Source organism: Lolium rigidum, chromosome 7, assembly GCF_022539505.1.
Source record: "Lolium rigidum isolate FL_2022 chromosome 7, APGP_CSIRO_Lrig_0.1, whole genome shotgun sequence".
NCBI classification, from domain to species: domain Eukaryota; kingdom Viridiplantae; phylum Streptophyta; class Magnoliopsida; order Poales; family Poaceae; genus Lolium; species Lolium rigidum.
The window spans coordinates 353,913,778-353,934,662 of record NC_061514.1 but is presented as its reverse complement, the minus strand read 5'-3'; the positions used below and the strand labels follow the sequence as shown (position 1 = coordinate 353,934,662).

Below are 20,885 nucleotides of genomic sequence, written 5' to 3'. Positions count from 1 at the left end.
TTCTATTCTTGTAGACAGTGTTGGGCCTCCAAGAGCGAGAGGTTTGTAGAACAGCAGCAAGTTTCCCTTAAGTGGATCACCCAAGGTTTATCGAACTCGGGGAGGAAGAGGTCAAAGATATCCCTCTCATGCAACCCCGCAACAACAAAGCAAGAAGTCTCTTGTGTCCCCAACACACCTAATAGGTGCACTAGTTCGGCGAAGAGATAGTGAAATACAGGTGGTATGAATAAGTAGTAGCAACGGCACCGGAAAAGTGCTTTGCCCAGGACAGTAAACAAGCAGTAGTAACGCAGCAGTAGTAACGCAGTAAAACAGTAAACAAGCAGAGATAGCAGTATTTAGGATCAAGGCCTAGGGATTAGACTTTCGCTAGTGGACACTCTCAACATTGATCACATAACAGAATAGATAAATGCATACTCTACACTCTTGTTGGATGATGAACACATTGCATAGGATTACACGAACCCTCAATGCCGGAGTTAACAAGCTCCACAATTCAATGTTCATATTTAAATAACCTTAGAGTGCATGAAAGATCAATTCGACTAAACCAAGTACTAACATAGCATGCACACTCGTCACCTTCATGCTATGTAGGAGGAATAATACACATCAATACTATCATAGCAATAGTTAACTTCATAATCTACAAGAGATCATAATCATAGCATAAACCAAGTACTAACACGGATGCACACACTGTCACCATTACACCGTGCAGGAGGAATAGAACTACTTTAATAATATTGCTAGAGTAGCTCATAGATAAATTGCGATACAAAATACATTGCAATCATAAAGAGATATAAATAAGCACTTCACTACGCCAAACAGTGAATAAGTATTCTGTGAAATATAGCCTAAGAGACCCACACGGTGCACACACTCGTCACCTTTACACACGTGGGACAAGGAGTCTCCGGAGATCACATGAGTAAAACTCACTTGACTAGCATAATGACATCTAGATTACAAGCATCATCATATGAATCTCAATCATGTAAGGCAGCTCATGAGATTATTGTATTGAAGTACATAGGAGAGAGATGAACCACATAGCTACCGGTACAGCCCCGAGCCTCAATGGAGAACTACTCCCTCCTCATGGGAGCAGCAGCGGTGATGAAGATGGCGGTGGAGATGGCAGCGGTGTCGATGGAGAAGCCTTCCGGGGCACTTCCCCGTCCCGGCGGCGTGCCGGAACGAGACTCCTGTCCCCCGGATCTTGGCTTCGCGATGGCGGCAGCTCCGGAAGGTTTTCCGTATCGTGGTTTTTCGCCTCGTGGGTTTCGCGACGAAGGCTTTAAGTAGGCGGAAGGGCGGAGTCGGAGGGCTGACGAGGGGCCCACACCACGGGCGGCGCGGGCCCCCTTGGCCGCGCCGCCTTGTGGTCCGGCCACCTCGTGGCCCCACTTCGTATGCTCTTCGGTCTTCCGGAAGGTTCGTGGCAAAATAGGCCCCTAGGTCTTGATTTCGTCCAATTCCGAGAATATTTCGTTACTAGGATTTCGAAACCAAAAACAGCAGAAAACAAGAATCGGCACTTCGGCATCTTGTTAATAGGTTAGTTCCAGAAAATGCACGAATATGACATAAAGTGTGCATAAAACATGTAGGTATCATCAATAATATGGCATGGAACATAAGAAATTATCGATACATCGGAGACGTATCAGTGCCCTTCATACTTAGTTCCCTCAAATCTTCTTCATCCTCTACACAAACATGTGCCTTCAATGCTAGGTTTTCACTTCTCTTCATCCCAATGGCCCGGTCACGACTATCAACCACAATCTTTGACTCAACCTTGGAAGCATCCATTTCTTGCATGACATCATTGGAGGTCATTTGCTCAAAGTTATGCTTGTTCTTGAGAATCCTTAGATCGGTCGGTTCAAAGGGCAATAGAGCATTTATGTACTTCCTCTTGATCCAATCATCATCAACATAAGTGGAACCAAGGTCTCGAAAGGAGATAGCAAGAGCCTTGAGACGGCGGTACATATCCCGATGATGTTCACCATCTTCCATGTAGAATCCTTCGGCTTTATTGCTAACCTCTTGGAACTTATTTTTCCTCATGCTTGAGCTTCCAAGGAATACTTCGGCGAGAATATCCCAAGCATCCTTGGCGGTTCTTGCCTTCTCGATGTAGGGTCTATCATCCTCGCTAACGACTTGTTGAATCATATATAAGGCGGTGGCATTGAGTTGACAATCAACCACTTCCCTACGAGACAAACCATTAGGATTGTGAGGCTTGTATCCTTCCACAACAATTCTCCATAGTTCAATAGATGAGGAATTTAAATATGACTTCATCTTGGTTTGCTACAAATAAAATGCATTAGGATTAAGTGATGGTGGATCTCCTCGTGGATTAATGCGAGGGTGAGGAATGTGAGGATCTGGAGAGTACACGAGCGGAGGAGCAACCGTCGAGTATACTCCGGTGGCATTAGGATCAATCTTGAGAGAGGACTCACCACTACCATCTTCCTCCTTGGTTTCGGCCTCTGTAGGGGCACCAAGAGAGGTCTTATCCAAAATAGGATTGCCAACCTTGGTAGTGGTGGTAGGAGGGATAGGAGGTTTATTTGCTTGCATAAAGCTCGTCATCATCTCCCTTAATTCACACATGGAGTCATTCATCGAGGAGATTGACGATTTCAACTCCTTGATGTCCTCCATGGATGCGGGCTCCGAACTAGCAACCCCCAGCTCGGCCATACTCTCTTAGGCGGTAAAGCCCGAATAAGAGTCGAGGCTCGGATACCAATTGAAAGGATCGTATGAAACCTAGAGGGGGGGTGAATAGGTGTAATCTCAATTTTTAATTCTTTTTCAATTTAGGCTTGACACAAAGGTAAATTCTCTAGATATGCAACTATGTGAATTCACCTATATGATAAGATACAAGCATCAATACAAGATACAAGTAGTAAAGGCGGTGAGAGGATAAAGGTAACCGAGGTGGAGCACACAGAGAGACGACGATATGATTCACGTAGTTCCTTCCTTGTAAAGGGAAGTACGTCTACGTTTGGAGGGGTGTGGTGCCACGAAGGCCAACCAACGCCACGAAGGCTCACCAAGTTCTCCGGTGAGCAACACCACAAAGGCCTAGCCCACAATCCACTAAGCGGTTGCCTTGAGGTCGCAACCGGCACTTTTACACAAAGCTTGGGGCACACATCAACAACCCAATTGGAGGCTCCCAAGATGTAACCACGAAGCTTTACATGAAGAGTAGCTTCGAGGTCACCTCACAAAGATCCACTAAGAATGTTTATGAAACACAAATTCCTTTGGTGGAAGAGTAGATCTAGGTCATCTCTACCAAATCCTCAAGTATGGTGGAGTTTGAGTGGAGTAGAGAGATCTAGGCGTTTTGAGCTCAGCAATGGTGGTCTCAGATTTGCTATTTTTGTTAGTCAAGACCATTGGATAAGAAGAGTCTTTTATACCCAGGTGGAGGGGATCCTGTCGTTGGAGGGCTTGTGACCGGTAGTACCGGCCAGGTTGGGCCGGTACTACCGGCCGTGATTGACATGCCGCGCTGGGACGGGAGCCGACGTGGCGAGCAGGGAGAGGAGCCGCGGGCCGGGAGGGAGACCGGAGGCTCCGACCGCTGCCGAGCGGTACCTCCAGCTGGGCCTGGGCGGAACCTCCGGCCCCGGTACCGGTCGGGGTACCGGCGAGGGCGCCCAAATCCCTGGGAGTTTAGTGCAAGGGTAGCTCCCTTAGCGGTACCGCAAGCGGTACCGGCCCCAGAGCCTCCGGCCGCGGTTCGGCGGTGGTACCGCCCGCACCCGGCGGTACCTCCGGCCACAGCTCCCCTTTTTCCATTTCTTCTTGTTCTTTATTTCTTCTTTCTGTCTTTTCTCTTTCTCTTTCTTTTCTTTCTTCTTTTCTTTCTTCCATCCAAGCCCATAAGTGAAGATCATTTCAATTCCCCGAAATAACAATCTTCAAGCTCTTCAACTTTTGGGCAATATGATCATTGTTATAACCTTCAATTCTTAACAAAGTAATTAGTCGAGTATAACAATTGTCATCAACACCAAAACCACTTACTTAAGGAGATATGTTCTTTCACCGTCATAGCGGTCATTTCTAAAGACTATTTGAGAGCACCAAGAGAAGATGATACAGCTCGGATCCCGCCAAAAAATGCAGCAATAGGGTTTCCTGGGATGCTCGGAAGCACTGACTGTATGCATTGGGGTTGGAAGAATTGCCCTTTTGCTGAGATCTACAAGGGGCATACTGGTGAGTGCAGTGTCATTCTTGAGGCGGTGGCAGACCAAGACCTTTGGATTTGGCATGCATTTTTTGGGCATGGCAAGAACAAACAATGATATCAACGTGCTGCAGCGCTCTCCGGTGTTTGCCAGGCTAGCTGAGGGACAAGATCCTGCCGTGAACTTTGAGGTAAACGGCCACGCATACAACAAGGGGTACTATCTAGCTGATGGTATCTACCCGACGTATGCTACATTTGTGAAGACAATTCCTTCTCCAGCAAACGAGATGGAAGCTTATTTTGCAACATGCCAGGAAGCAGCACGCAAGGATGTTGAGCATGCGTTTGGGATGCTTCAGCAGCGTTTCGCCATTGTCAGGTACCCTTCTCTCACTTGGTCTGAGTCTCAGATGTGGGAGGTGATGAACGCCTGTGTGATCATGCACAACATGATCATGCACAACATGATCATTGAGAGCAAGCGCGGCGAACCTGTGCAGGATGATCAACCATTTGATTATCAAGAGCCACTTGCTGAGGTAGAGCATGTACCCCAAGAATTTGCCGCTTTTCTTCATATGCACAACGAAATTCGAGATGCAGGTGTCCATGTACAACTGAAGGCGGATCTAACTGCGCATTTGTGGGTGAGGAGAGGAGCCGCCAACAATGTATGATTTTATTTCTATTTGTTTGGTTGTATGAATAATTTAAGTACTATTTGTTTGATTGATTGTATGAATAATTTAAGTACTATTTGTTTGATTGCATGAATAATTTAATTCCATTTGTGTGATTGTATGAATTATTGAATATAGTATGAATAAAATGTGATTGATATGTTGTTTCAAAATATTGTAAAAAGAAAAAAAGTTTTGGGGGCCGCCGTATGGTAGGCCGGTGTGTGGGAACAGCCTCCCCAAATAGAGGATACACTGCCGGCGCCCCCTCATACAGCAGCGCCGGCGACCCTACCGGCGACTATTGGGGGCGCCGATGGAGATGCTCTTACAGGGTTAAAAGATGAACCAAATAAGGTATCAAGCTTGAAACGTACTTGCTTTACTTTATTTATTTATCCTGATTCAAAGTCAACCGCTCGACTCAATCAACACACAGTTCATCCTCTCCATAAACATATCTGATTCTCACAGTTCCACGTCTAGTCTTTTTTTTTTAGACGGAAGGCTCGAAGTGAGCCCGGCTTTGAATTAACGAAGCCATCAACCGGCTAGGAGTTACACCAAGAGTTACAACACATGCGTCTAGCGCACAACCCAAACCACAACAAAAGACAACACGGAAAAGCAAGCCGAAGCGCCAATTGATCCATGAAGAGGGAGCCTTGTCTTCTGTTGCACCGGAGCGATCACAGTCGAGTCCACGCCGACAAACCTCCACCGCACCAAGACTGAAATTCAAGGGGGAACTCAACGACGGGCCGGCCACCTAGCAGAGCTTGAGGAACCAAATGAGGGAGGGTCTTGCGGTGCCGCCTCCAAGAAGGTGAATGGCGCTAGGATGCGTCATCGTCGTCGGCAGAGAAGGACCTGCAGAGTTTTCACCCAGACCCAAGAACCACCACCCATGAAGCTCGGGCTAAGTCCAGACCAAACACACAACATCATCCCCTGGCATTGGGATAGGCACACCGGCAAGAGCTACGACCAGACGCTGACCTAGCAAAGCCCCCCAAGGCGTTAGGAAGGAAATCAGCTACCGCAGCAAACCGTGTAAATGCAGCAAGGCTGACGTTGCGGGAGGGCTGAGACACCAGCGGGAGGTCACACAGTGCTCCACAAGACACTACTAGAGAAGCTTACACAAAGCGAGGCCTCCAGGAGGCGCAGATTGAGGCGGAGGGATGAAATCCATCATTTCGAACAGGAGGGTCATCATCGGGACGCCTTCAACAAGGTAACGACACCAGCAGGTGACGCCGTCGCCGGCACAGGTCAGAACCATGTGCTTCTTTCGCCGAGGTCCAAACCTAGATAGAAATTTCGGACGCCGTCGCGAGGACGTAGAGCGAACAAGGCGGAGATCACCGCCGCGCCTCCAACCTAAGTCACACTATGAGCTAGCCCCAACTCAACTCATCCGCAGGAAACACGTGCTAGCTGGCAGCTGGCAGAGGTATCGTCCAGACCCAGATCTAGACGTCCAAGATTGGCGGCATCACGATGTCCACCATCCCCAGCGCGCGAGCACACCTGCACAAGCACGACCACGTTGGTCGGAGGGAGAACAGACTGCAGCCGCCGGAGTAGCTACAGTACTGAGCCGGCCCAAGGACCTCATCCCAGATAGCTAACAAGAACGTCGCCTCAGCGATGCCAGAAAGGCGGGACGACACCCCCACGACGCCCCACCGCCGGAAGCTCAACCGAGCTCCGACAAGCCCGAGCGGGCAGAACGCCAAAACCGGCGCCGCCGGTCCAGTCCGAGCACGGCACAAGCCGCGACGGATGGTGGGCGAGGAGGCCTCTACGTACAGACAGAGAGAGACCCCAAAACGGCCGGGCCCGACCGGCCCAGATCTAGGCCCGCGGGCCCAGATCGGCCGCCGCCACCATGGACGCAGGAGCGTCGGCTGGCGAGGCGCAGGGCACCACCGCCGCGACCGCCCGCCTCGCCGCCAGCCACGGCGAGATCCGCGCCGGCCTGGGCCGGAGCCGACGCCCTCCAACGTCGCCTGGTCGAGCCCGCCCCGTCGGGCCTCCCAAGCGCACGGGAGAGGAGAAAACCGCCGCCGCCAGCACCGCCCGGGCTTTGCCCGGCGGCTCCCGCCGGCGGCGGCGGCGGGGGAAGGAGGGGGAAGGGGGAGCGGGTGGGGAGGCCGGGGCGCCCCGGTCGCCCACGGGGGAGGCGACGGGAGCGGGCGGGACAGCTTCGTCGAGAGGCAAACACAGTTTTTTCCAAACCACACGGGAGATATACCTTCTTCCACGTCTAGTCACAACCCCACTTCTTTGTCATCGCACCAAATCTCACCAATGCCCAAGTTCTTCGTTTAATCCCCGATGAGCTAAAGACGATATCGTCAACTAAAACGTGGACCGGAGGATTTCCAAAGGTTGTTAGCTCTCGACTGTGATTTTGTCGATTTGCGTAAATTGTTCATCACAAATTTTAGACCTGGACTAGGGTTTTATTACTTATTCACATCACCTTCGAAACTGAACACAATACAATAGCAAATCAACAGTAAACCAAGCCTAATGACAAAGACATCCCCTGACCAAATACTCATAAACTACGCTAATATTAGGAGTTGCTAACCTAACAAAAGTACCTTCACCATGTGCTGTCTCTACCGAATGACCACCTAACAGTAATTTCTTCTTCAAGCCTTCATCATGCTAGCAATATGTACAGAGAACACAATACATCCATAGTTGCCAGGTTCCAAGCGTGGCATCTGCATTTTCCATCCCACGTGCAGAAAGCTCAAAAATTTCACTGCCCTGAGTCCCTGCTGACACTACAAGCAACTGAGCTGCTCTGCTGCTGCCCTGCACTTGCTCTGTTTCCCTCTGGATCTGCTCCGCCCGAACACGGCCAGTCTCGTAAAGACGCGCAGGATCCTACTGGCGCACCGCCGCTGCGAGCCCCACCGCATGGAGCCGATGCAGCTGCCGGACACTGGGGCTCGCCGCCTGACCGCCGCCGGCGCGGCCGCGTCCGCCCTAAAGCTCGGTTCTTTGCCGTCCTTTCGAACCGAGCCGCCTTTCACGGTGTTGTGCCGCTGCAGGGTCTTCTTCAGCGAGATGATCTCCTGCTCCAGCGCCTGGATCCTGAAGCTCGCCGTCTCGTAGTCCGACGCGTCGTCGTCGCGGGCGCGGAGCTTCCCGTCCATCGCGACTGTGGTGTGGGCCTCCGTGTACGGACTTGTGGTGCTAAGAGGCTGGCTCGTGGGGACGGGGCACCCCGGGCTCGGTGTGTACGCGCCGGCGACGCCCGGGATCAGCTCGCCGGAGAGCATGTACCGGAAGGAGTCGGAGCGCTCGGCGAAGGCGCGGTGCGTGTGCATCTGCTGCACGAACAGCGCCTGCACGATGAACCGGAGCGGCATCCGCTCGTTCTGCACCGCCTGGATGCATGCCTCGTGCGAGAGCTTCCGGCATTCGATATTCCCGCACAGCGACGCCTTCTCGTCGCCGGACACACCCGGATGCTCCTGACAACACATGACACAGAGCCTCTTCTTGTTAGTGACGGTTGAAAATTCAAATCAACAATTAAATAACAACCAAGTATCTATCTTAGTCTTACCAGTAAGTATGTGTTGATTGCTTCGTAGAGATGATCGTGGGTCTTCCGATCGCCGGCCGAAACGACACCGATCAGTTCTGCCAGCCGCTCAGGCCGGAGCTTTGGATCGCCGACGATTTGCACGAGGTACCGATCCCACAAATCTGCGACGGCCTCGGCCCCTTGCCGTTGCATGGCGACATGGTTTGACACGATGCTCTCCATTGCAATCACCTCCGGGCTATCGGCGATGGACCTGTCGGCTTCTTGCTCCGGCAGCGGCAGGTCGTCGGCGCAGGCGAACTGCAGGTGGGACGCAACCTGGCCTCGCAGCCTTTTCTGGGTCTCCTCTGTCAGCTGGAGTGTGAGCGACCGCAACAGCAGAGCGAAGTAAAATGCAGCCGGGACGGCGCCGCCGCTCGCCTCCGCCGGGAGCAGCTCGACGACGCCCTGCAGGATCTCCGTGGCCCTCCTGTTCGCGTCGTTCTCGCCGCCGCCGTCGCCGGACTCGTCCGTGCTAGCCCAGAACTTGTGGGTTTTCTTGGAGAGCACCCACTTGTTGGCGTAGAAGAGCACCACGGGGCTCACGTACTTCTCCTTCATGCCCTGCCGCCGCAGCGCCTGCACGATCCGCTTGAAGAACTCGAAGGGGAGCGCGATGAGGTCCTTGATCCAGAGATCACGCGCGGCGAGCTCCTTGACGAGCTCGGCGTCCCAGCGGCGGCCGACCAGACCACGCGCGGCGACATCGTCGACGCCGGGCTGGTCCCGGCTCTGCTCGGGGTCGAGGATCTCCATGCACGCCATGAACGCCAGCGACTCGACGCAGCGGCTGACGATGAGGAGCTCCTCGGCGACGGGGAGCAGGGGCTGGCAGCGCTGGAGGACGATGAGGGCGTCGTCCCAGCTCTGCAGCACCACCTGGTTGATGTAGAGGTCGCAGCGTGCGCCCAGGCCGGCCACGTCCAGGAACTCGGCCGCGCACCGCACGGCCGCCACGTTGAACGGGTCGAGCGCCACGGCGTCGCCATAGCAGAAGAGCCCGATCACCTCGAACGCCTCGGAGCCTCCGGGGAAGCTGGCCGGCAGATCGACGTCTCCGGACACCTCCTCCATCGCCTGGCTGAAGTACCCGCATCTGGATGCCAGAGGATCCTGCAACGACGAAGACGAACAGAGCTTAATTAGCATCATCACTACACGAACCAGCACCACACCATAATTAACTTCGTTCGTGGCAAGCTCTGACCTTGTGCAGAATGAAGCTTCTGTCGGCAACGCGGACGCGTACCGCCGCCGGCGATCCGGTTTCTTTCGCCCTGCAATTTATTCAGAGCGATCAGAAGTCGATCAAAGCAAACAAGCAATCTGCAGCCATGAAGCTAAAGCTGAAACCGCTGGCTGAACATGCGTACGTACCAAGTAAGAACTCTCCTCTGGAGCAGGAAGGCCGTGCTGGGGCTGGAGTAAGGGCTACTAAACACGGCGGCACTCGCAGCCGGCGACATCACCACCTCCGTGTCCATGTCCAACCCAATCATCTTCTCCATGACGAAGCGGCTAGTCGCAGGTTAGGTAGTACACTAATCCTAACCAGGATCGGCAGTAGTAGCAGTAGCAGCAGCGCATATAAGTAGAGTGGGCAAGGATTACACAGTGTAGAGGTTGAGTGCGGAGGGAAGTAACCTAGGGAGGCGTGCAAAAGGGTACAATGGCTGAGGGCGCACGAATGGGGGTTGAACCCCAGTTTTAAGGCTGGGAAATCGGATCGCCGTCACCTCCCCTCGTGCAAAGTTTTCTTAATTCTCCGTATATGGATCGATGCGCGTGAGGCAGCAGCGTTTCCTCGGTAGATTTGCTTGCTCCCACGGGGGCAGCCGTGTAATGATCCGAGGGGGTCAACACTAGTTTAAGATCATCACTCCAACTGTTTACTAGTTTAGCACCAAATTGCACCCGAGAAAACTAAGATACATATCGAAGCACCTGATACAATTCTTCCCTGATTCTTACTACTGCGTTATCTACCTGTATTCCAGGATAATCTCTCTTGTTAGCTCTCATTTTTTTCACCTCATGTTTGTTGAATGTTCTCAACCAACAGGTGGAAAAATGAGCTTACGCTGCCATGGACAGAAAGGATAGGTCTTATCTACGAATTGTAGATGGCTGGAAAGTCCAAGCTTAACAAGCTCTTGGCATTTGGCAAAAGATCAGCTCGTACTTTACTAGGGGTTGCTTGGAGGGAACAACCTCATTTTAAAACTGCATCGAGACTTAGCGCATCTTGTGTGATCAGACTATTCTTTCTGCTCACGGATGTGCTATCAGAGAAATTTTTAAGACCAAAATTCTGAAGCAGAGTGCCATGCGATGGCATAAGCTGCACGGATGCGCTTCCACACTGCTTTTTTATAAAGGCAAGCGTGCACATTGACGATGACCAGAGGGGAGGCTCTGAATATCATAGCAGGAATGGAGTCCCTGTCCTTCAATTCAACTGGAGTTTCATCATTCACCAAGCACGCACGCCAGAAAACTCTTCTGGTTTAGACTTCGCAACTGTAAAAACTGCTTGTTTATGATCTGACGTGAGACTAGCTAGCATCGCGGCATGGCCTTCTGATACTTTGCCTCCTGTGAGAATGAACGAGTGGCGATCGTGGCCCCGTGTCAGCCTCCTTAAGAAGTTCAGTATACCTCGTCGTCGTGAAAACAGATCATTACAGTGATTTTTCTTCCATGGATCTGCCGGCCACGACTTCTTCTTCCAGCGCAAAATCGTTGGTCAAATGAAGCTGGCTGTGCGGTTTGCACGCGCGGTCAGCGCGTTCCGTCGCTTGTGATCGCCATTGAAAGGGGAGAATGTCGGTAATAATCAAATCGTTGACGTGCATCGGCCGCTGCGGAGTTGGGGAATTTGAGGGCTTGAATAGCAGTTTGAGTATTCTGATGTGGAATTTGAGGATATCGGGAACCCAAGTCGCCATGCTTCTCCTCCCCGATGCGTCGCAGCACCCACTCAGTTGAAATTTTCTGAAGCTTTTCAGTGGCCCGTGACGCATCGAGATCGGCTATGGAGTTTGTACCCGGGCTTGCGGTTCATATAGGTGGGAGAAGGAGACGCCGGGTCACGCACTCCTGCAAGCTAGTTTTACAACAAGTAAAAAATCAAAATAAATTAATAATAACTGATATAATCCAAATAAAATTAATTGAGCCTCCAAAGATGATCATTATGACTGTCGCTGTCACGGATTTTCGCATGCATGGTGAGAAAATCGGAAGGCACCTGATGATCAAGATTGACAAGAGGATCCTAATTATCATACGAATTATCATCCATGGCTGGATTCTTGCGTCCACTCTCGATAATCATGTTGTGCAAGATCAACATTTATCACCTCTCACATGTGCTCTTGAGACCAAGTAAGAGCAGCCCGACAATAGTAAATCGAGTTTATAGCACACTAAATACCTACTCCACATCCTTCTTGCAACTCCCTTGCCGTGAAGCAAAATAAGACTTCTTCTTACATAGATGCTCGTTGGTTGTCTTCACAAATATCGATCATATTGGATAGATGCCATAGGTAAGGTAGTACCATTTGGTATATTTGTGACCATTGATCTTATAGCTGCAAGGTGGAGCATGGCCTTCAACAAGTGTAGCATGTTCATGTCATTGTGAGAACCCTTCATGCTGATAAAAGTGTGTCAAATCTAGAGGTCATAATCTGGCATAACTTGAGGTACCACACCACAATATCTATGATTCCCTTTGTACAAACCTTGCCATGCAAATGGTGAATTCCTCCATAACCAGTGCATGCAATCTATGCTTCCGAGCATCCCAGGAATCCACCCGCATGTCTCATCTTCATTTGGCCCTCTCAAATAGTGTGGCCTAAACTTCCTAACAACTACTCTGCATAATCTGTACAGTGAACAGGCACACGTAGGTACTCATCTTTTGCGTCTCCAGGAACTACATATGCAAGCATCCTCATTGTCGTAGTGTATTTTTAACTGATGAGAAACCATGGAGTACGAAGTAGTAATCGAACTCTCTCAACCATCCAGTATCATCATGAATAACCCCCTATACATCCAAAATAGCCGGCGAAAATCCTTTGGGGGTATATGTGGAATGACATGTGTATGCCATACTGGGTCCTCAACGTTGACGTCCCTGGTACAAAGTCCATGAAGGAATAAGGAAAAGCCCAGAAGAAATTCAAACGAAGACGAAAAACTTACGTTATGTAAATTAGGAAAGCTAGGCCCATATCGGGTGAACTAACTTATGATGTAACTCGACCTCGAGATGGACTCTGAGAACTAGCCCGCTATAAGGGCTAGGAGGAGCCACCGAGGGGGGACATATTCAACCAGAAGATACACCTTGTAACCCTAGATTCATATAATACAATCTAGAGCTATTGATCATACTTTTCCTCGGCTGCCGAGTTTGGCTGACCGGTTTGTTGATTCGCCAGTATCCTCCTTCCTAAAAACCCAAGTCCATCATCATGGTCATTGACAAGGTTAACCCTTTGTCATGGAATCATCGGTGAAATAGTCATTGTATTGCATGGGATGACCCTCCATTCTCTGCCTTGTCTTCGATTTATTTCTCCCACACTTTGAACCTCCACGTTTGGGAGTGATGTTCTCAACTTCTTGTAATTATAGAAGAGAAACGAGAATCATGAAGTGACCCGCTTCATCGGCATTGGCATTGGCTTCCCCCTCCATGAATAAATGCATCATTATCTTAGTGTTATTGTCCATACTCTACAAATAAGAAAATGAAGGAGATCAATGAAATGAACAACGACGAGAAAGGCAAGAGTCGTCATGGGCATACGGCTGAACACCTTGCGAGCAAGGCAGGTGCATGAAGTTGCGATACCTCATGTGTGGAGTGGACAAATGACGAAGCAGCGACAAGGGAGGAGCACATCGGCGTAAGGGATGCGCGGTTGGTCGACGACCAGTGTCAGATTACGTAGCACCAGTGGTGATTTCGCATGGTGGGTGATGCCTCTTACAAGAGAAGAGGCAATGCAGCGGTTAGAATGGGGCTTGGTCACTGCTTCACTAGTGTGTGGAACCTGGCTGTCGATATTATACGTGGCTTTGACCGCGGCTCGTGTTGTTCGCACACAAACACGTCACCGTGTTCCCTTGACGTTGATTGCGATGCGCGGCAGCACACACCGATGGAGGCTCGCCGGAAGCACGGTACGCAATACATTCCGATGGGCGCTTTTATAGACCTAAAACTCCGCCCGTCCAGGTGGGCCCCTGTCATGGCACACATCAGCTAGGGGAAGCCCTAGGTTGGCATGACCGCCCCTAGAGCCTCACGGATTCGCTGCCTCCAATCTAAAGAATGATGAAGAACGAGAAGAAAGGTACAACGGAGAGCCATAAAAGTAGAGGGACATAGAAAAGTAGTAGATGTGTTTATTCGGTTGGTGTTGTTTCAATCGGTCGGTACCCCTCACGTATACACAGAGAGGCTGGACTTTCCATGCAAAACGGAAAGTTGGATTCACATCTAAAATCCTAAGTTGGGTTCAACACAAATGGGAAACCCCCCTTTTCATAATTGTTCCGTCAAAACTTCTATGTACCTTTTAGACCACTTTTGGGGGAGTAAATCTCATATCAAAATCTCGTACAATCAGCAAAGTTGTTTGTATTGAAAAAACAAATAAATTTCATCTTGACCACTTCTCTACTAGAGTGGATCTTGGTGCTACTTTTCCCATGTTTCTAAATTCGTTTCAGATATAGGCTGAGGTGATCCCGGCAAGTACTTGTCTTGTGTAGGCTCTGTTTTAGAATGCATTTTTGAATGCGGGTATGACTTTTCATGCATGGTTTTAGTCTCATTTCTTGTTTTGACTCTAGAAATTACATACTGCCTCAGATTGAGATGGCCCCCCAAAAAAAGCTAAGTTGCTTGCCTTGACGATACACACAACTTTCATGTCGACGACTTTCTTATTTAAGGTTATCTTAAAGGAGCCTTAGTGTAACCCTTCATAAATATATCCCCGAGTTACCTATGAGTGCTAACACAAGCGGCTATAAAGCATGATCGTGGCATGACTCCACGCGGTGGGCATGATGTATCGTCGATGAAGAATAATACCCCATTGAATGGACCTTTCCGACTGTGTCTCACACGATTCTGTTGGGTTCGTAACATAGAAAACAAAAAAATTCTACCACAAGAACGAATAAAACCAAAATCCAATCTATAGAAAAGCCAAGATCCAATCTATGAGATCTATGTAACGAGATAGATGAGAAACTAACCCTCGTAGATCCAAAGTACTAATGAGATCAGATCTCGTTGTTGATTTAGATGTACACTTGAAGAACTCCGCTCGTGTTGCAGTCCTTTCCAGTGCTGCAAACGGGTAGCACTTTCGTACTCGGTCATACGTACGGTGTCGATGATGACGCCCTCTCCCCGTTCCAGCCAGGCAGCGGATGTAGTAGATCCCCTCGTAATCCCAGCAGCACGACAGCGTGGTGGTGGTGGAGAAGAAAACCTGCAAAGCTTCGCCAAGCCTACACACGAAGGAGGGAGAGAGGGGCCGCTAGGCTTTGGGGCATGTTGTGCTGCGCTCTAACCCTCTCTTCCCTCTTATATAGGTGTGGGGGGATGCCTTGGCCCCTCCTTGAATCCCTATGGTTGGCCAAAAAATGGGGGAAACTTGATACTTCTCAAACGTATCTATAATTTCTTATGTTCCATGCTAGTTATATGACAATACTCACATGTTTTATATACACTTTATATCATTTTGATGCATTTTCCGGCACTAACCTATTAACAAGATGCCGAAGCGCCGGTTCTGTTTTCTCGCTATTTTTGGTTTCGAAATCCTACACAGGAAATATTCTCGGAATTGGACGAAACAAAAGCCCACGGTCTTATTTTCCACGGAGCCTTCCAGAAGTCCGAAGAGGAGACGAAGAGGGGCGACGAGGCGGCCACACCATAGGGGGGCGCGGCCCCACCCCTGGCCGCACCGCCTTATGGGGTGGGCCCCTCGAGCGTCCCCCGACTCTGCCCCTTCGCCTATATAATCCTTCCGTCGCGAAAACCCTAGTACCGAGAGCCACGATACGAGAAAAGTTACTGAGACGCTGCCGCCGCCAATCCCATCTCGGGGGTTCTGAAGATCGCCTCCGGCACCCTGCCGGAGAGGGGAATCATCACCGGAGGGCTCTACATCACCATGCCCGCCTCCGGACTGATGCGTGAGTAGTTCATCATTGGACTATGGGTCCATACCAGTAGCTAGATGGTTGTCTTCTCCTCTTGTGCTATCATGTTTAGATCTTGTGAGCTTCCTATCATGATCAAGATCATCTATTTGTAATGCTACATGTTGTGTTTGTTGGGATCCGATGAATATGGAATACTATGTCAAGTTGATTATTGATCTATCATATATGTGTTGTTTATGATCTTGCATGCTCTCCGTTGCTAGTAGAGGCTCTGGCCAAGTTGATACGTGTAACTCCAAGAGGGGGTATTTATGCTCGATAGTGGGTTCATGTCTCCATTGAATGCGGGGAGTGACGAGCAACCCCTAAGGTTGTGGATGTGCTTGTTGCCACTAGGGATAAAACATAAATGCTTTGTCTAAGTATATTTGTATTGTTTACATTACGCACAATACTTAATGCAATTGTCTGTTGTTTGCAACTTAATACTGGAAGGGGTGCGGATGCTAACCCGAAGGTGGACTTTTTAGGCATAGATGCATGCTGGATAGCGGTCTATGTTCTTTGTTGTAATGCCCTAAGTAAATCTCATAGTAGTCATCATGATATGTATGTGCATTGTTATGCCCTCTCTATTTGTCAATTGCCCAACTGTAATTTGTTCACCCAACATGCTATTTATCTTATTGGAGAGACACCACTAGTGAACTGTGGACCCCGGTCCATTCTTTTACATCTGAAATACAACCTACTGCAATCATTGTTCTATGTTGTTCTTTGCAAACAAACATCATTCTACACACCATACGTTTAATCCTTTGTTTACAGCAAGCCGGTGAGATTGACAACCTCACTGTTAAGTTGGGGCAAAGTATTTTGATTGTGTTGTGCAGGTTCCACGTTGGCGCCGGAATCGCTGGTGTTGCGCCGCACTACACTCTTTCACCAACAACCTTCACGTGGCCTTCATCTCCTACTGGTTCGATAACTTTGGTTTCTTACTGAGGGAAAACTTGCTGCTGTACGCATCACACCTTCCTCTCGGGGTTCCCAACGGACGTGTGCTTCACGCGTTATCAAGCTCTTTTTCTGGCGCCGTTGCCGGGGAGATCAAGACACGCTGCAAGGGGAGTCTCTCACGCCCAATCTCTTTACTTTTTTAATTGTCTTGCTTTATTTTATTTTCTATCTTGTTTGCTTTCTTTATATCAAAAACACAAAAAAAATAGTTACTTGTTTTACTTTATTTAATTCGGTTTGCTTTATTACTGTTAAAATGAATACTCCTGAGAACACTAAGTTGTGTGACTTCACTAGCACCAATAATAATGATTTTATATGCACTCCTATTGCTCCACCTGCTACTACAGCAGAATTTTATGAAATTAAACCTGATTTACTAAATGTTGTTATGAGAGAGCAATTTTCTGGTGTTAGTATTGATGATGCTGCTGCCCATCTTAATAATTTTGTTGAACTTTGTGAAATGCAAAAGTATAAGGATGTAGATGGGGATATTATAAAATTGAAATTGTTTCCTTTCTCCTTAAGAGGAAGAGCTAAAGATTGGTTGCTATCTTTGCCTAAGAATAGTATTGATTCATGGACTAAATGTAAGGATGCTTTCATTGGAAGATATTATCCTCTTGCTAAAATTATATCTTTGAGAAGTAGCATTATGAATTTTAAGCAATTGGATAATGAACATGTTGCCCAAGCATGGGAAAGAATGAAATCTTTGGTAAAGAATTGCCCCACCCATGGACTAAGTACTTGGATGATCATCCAAACCTTTTATACAGGATTAAATTTTTCTTCAAGGAACCTATTGGATTCAGCTGCTGGAGGTACTTTTATGTCCATCACTTTGGGTGCTGCAACAAAGCTTCTTGATGATATGATGATCAACTACTCTGAATGGCACACTGAAAGGACTCCTCAAGGTAAGAAGGTAAATTCTGTTGAAGAAACCTCTTCTTTGAGTGATAAGATTGATGTTATTATGTCTATGCTTGTTAATGGTAGATCTAATGTTGATCCTAATAATGTTCCTTTAGCTTCATTGGTTGCTCAAGAAGAGCATGTTGATGTGAACTTCATTAAAAATAATAATTTTAACAACAATGCTTATAGGAATAACTTTAACAACAACTATAGGCCATATCATTCTAATAATGGTAATGGTTATGGTAATTCTTATGGTAATTATTATAAAAACAGTAGGAGTGTACCCTCTGGTCTTGAAGTCATGCTTAAAGAATTTATTAGTACACAAACTGCTTTTAATAAATCTGTTGAAGAAAAGCTTGGTAAAATTGATGTTCTTGCTTCTAAGGTTGATAGTCTTGCTGCTGATGTTGATCTTTTAAAATTGAAAGTTATGCCTAATGAAACTAAAGATATTAAGTCATTTGCTACAGAGCAAACGCTATACAAGTTCGAATTAATGACAATATTAGAATGATGGCTGAATTGCATGCTAGGTGGGAAAGAGAAGAAAAACTTGCTAAAGAAAATAATGTAGCTAAAGTTTGGACTATTACCACCACTAGTAATGTTAATGCTTCACATGTTGCTAAACCTCCTACTGTAAATGGTAAAATAATTGGTGTTGGCAATGTTTCTACTTCTAATACAAAGCATGCAAAATTGCCTGAAACTGTTGAAACTATTTGTGATAAAAGTGCTGAAATTTTTCAGAGTATTGGGGACAATGATCCCATTGCTTTAGATCATAATGGTTTTGATTTTGATAATTGTCATATCTCTGAAGTTATTAAGTTCTTGCAAAAACTTGCTAGAATTTCGAATGCTAGTACTATAAACTTGGCCTTTACAAAACATATTACAAATGCTCTCATTAAAGCTAGAGAAGAGAAATTAAAACTTGAAACTTCTATTCCTAGGAAGTTAGAAGATGGTTGGGAGACCATCTGTAACATCCCAAATTTTAAATAAAGGAAGAAGAACAATTTCAATTATCCAAATTTTAGAACCAACAAAAACTTTTACTTGCATATAGTACCCTGCATAGGACTTGTGCATTTTGAGTGCTATGCCATGATGTTTGTTACTTTGTGTTTGTGATGAACTCTAAAACCCTAAAGTGATCAAGTGATCATCATAAATTAAATACCTCAAAAAGAGAAAGAAATCAAATATCACAAAAACCCTAAAAACCCTAATATAAGGTCTATGTCATTTTTGGTAAATCTGATCTTAGACCCATTTGATCTTCACCAATAATTGTGTTATGATATTAAAGAGTGAATACAACTTTGAGAATCAAAGATTTACTTTTCAAACCATTTTCAAAATTGAAAACATGATCACATATGATCATGGTCATTTCTGACTTTTATAGTCTGGTACCTACTTTGAGCCTATCTATTTCAATTTTTCCAAACCAAACAAATCCAACTCTTGGCATGTCATCCAAGTACTCAACAAGGTGAACAACTTCTGTAAAGATCACCATATCAAATTCATCATGGATCAAGAGATAGAAGCATGCCAAGATGAGACTTTGAAACATATGTAACAATCTCCATTTTTGAAATGTGATCAAACCAGGCCACCACTTGCTCACCACTTGACCTAGCATTGACCACAAGACCCTCCTACACCAAACCCATGCCTTGGAACCCCCTGGACACGACCAAACATGGCCTAGCCATGGCCATGCCGGCCACGTCGCCCACGACACGCCTCCCTCTCTTTCTCTTCACCATCGCCACGGCCACCATGTCCAACGCGTCGCCCATGATCCCAGGAGATCGCCTGTACCCGCCGTTGGTCGAGGAGACGCCGACAAGCCCCGGACGACGCGCGCCCAGACGCCCTGTGTACGCCGCCAACGGCATGGCGACGTCACCCGAGTGCACGGACACGTCCACGCGGCGCTCGCCGCATCTCGCCGTACCCGACCATATCCGCGCGCCGTAGTACCTCTCTCGCCACGCGGAGCTCGCCGGACACGCTCACGTCACCCCTAGCGTCTACCGCCGCCGGAGAGGAAGCTTCCTTCCGCCACGGCCGCGGCAGTACACGGACGCGCCCGACCGTCGTACGCCCCCATTTGCCGCGCCGTTGACGCTCGCAGCACCGCCTTGACGTGGTGAACACGACCCCGTCGTCGCTTAGCCCCCTAGCTCACCGGAGACGCCGCGCCCTTGTCGACTTGCCGCAGCACCCACGGCACCCCTCACGCCCTATAAAAGGAGACCCCCCTTGATGATCCAAGCACACCACCAGCTTCCCCTCTTCTTCCTCGACCTCCCCAAGCACCTCGCCATGATCGATTAGCCACCGCCGCCGCCCAATCGACGCCTCACCGCCGCGGAAGCCCCGCAGCAATCGCCGGAGAAGGAGGCCGCCCCCGACGACGCCGCCGCTGCAGTGCTGCTTCGCCGTCGTCCACAACCTCGTCGAGCACATTGCCCAACCCTAGCCGGAGCCACGGTGAGCCTCCGACCCCCTACCGCCGCCGTGCCGTTGAACCCATCTCGCCGGAGACGACGATGGCCCGCGTGCCGTCCGATCTCATTCTAATCCAACGATCCACTTTAAAACATACCGTTTCGGCTATTATGAGTCGCCGACGGGTGGAGCCCACCGTCGGCGGCCCGCGCGTGCACAGTATGCGTGGTGGGCTGGCCTTGGGCTGTTTTTAAACGTTTCGGCCCACTTAGCTTTCCCGCGTAGCCCAAGTAATTCAAATTCGATTTATCCAAATCCATTTAATTTCAATACTGGTTCCAACTTAGAAATTCAATAGATTGAAATTGGCTAAACCAAATTTGATGAACTTTATGTTGTTGGAAAGCTAAGAAAAAGATCTAACCAATGCCACTGGCCCCATGGTCAGATTCTTGGTAGAATAAATGTGATAAAAATAACAAGACAGGGACTTTTACATATTCAAATAATTATTAAAAATCAACCAAAATAGATATTAAGTTAATTCCAACTCTAGTAGCTCACATTTGACTTACACTAATTGTTTCTGCAAGAAAATGGTGTGGTCACTTTGCATGATCATGCCCTAGTTTAATTAATGGATCATTTGACTAGTTTAACTAGTTGATATTATCCAAAACTACTAAAGTAAATCATGTGAAGT

At 48.3% G+C, this 20,885-nt stretch overlaps 1 protein-coding gene across 1 annotated transcript; it reads right to left on the bottom strand.

Moving 5' to 3' along the window:
• Positions 1-7,736: 7,736 nt before the first annotated feature.
• Positions 7,737-10,056, bottom strand: LOC124673764 (BTB/POZ domain-containing protein At5g48130-like). Its single transcript, XM_047209805.1, has 4 exons — positions 9,926-10,056; positions 9,756-9,825; positions 8,528-9,661; positions 7,737-8,432 (listed from the first exon to the last, which is right to left on the bottom strand). Exons 1-4 carry the CDS (start codon positions 10,054-10,056, stop codon positions 7,737-7,739), a joined length of 2,031 nt encoding a protein of 676 aa, XP_047065761.1.
• Between the last annotated feature and the right edge of the window lie 10,829 nt (positions 10,057-20,885).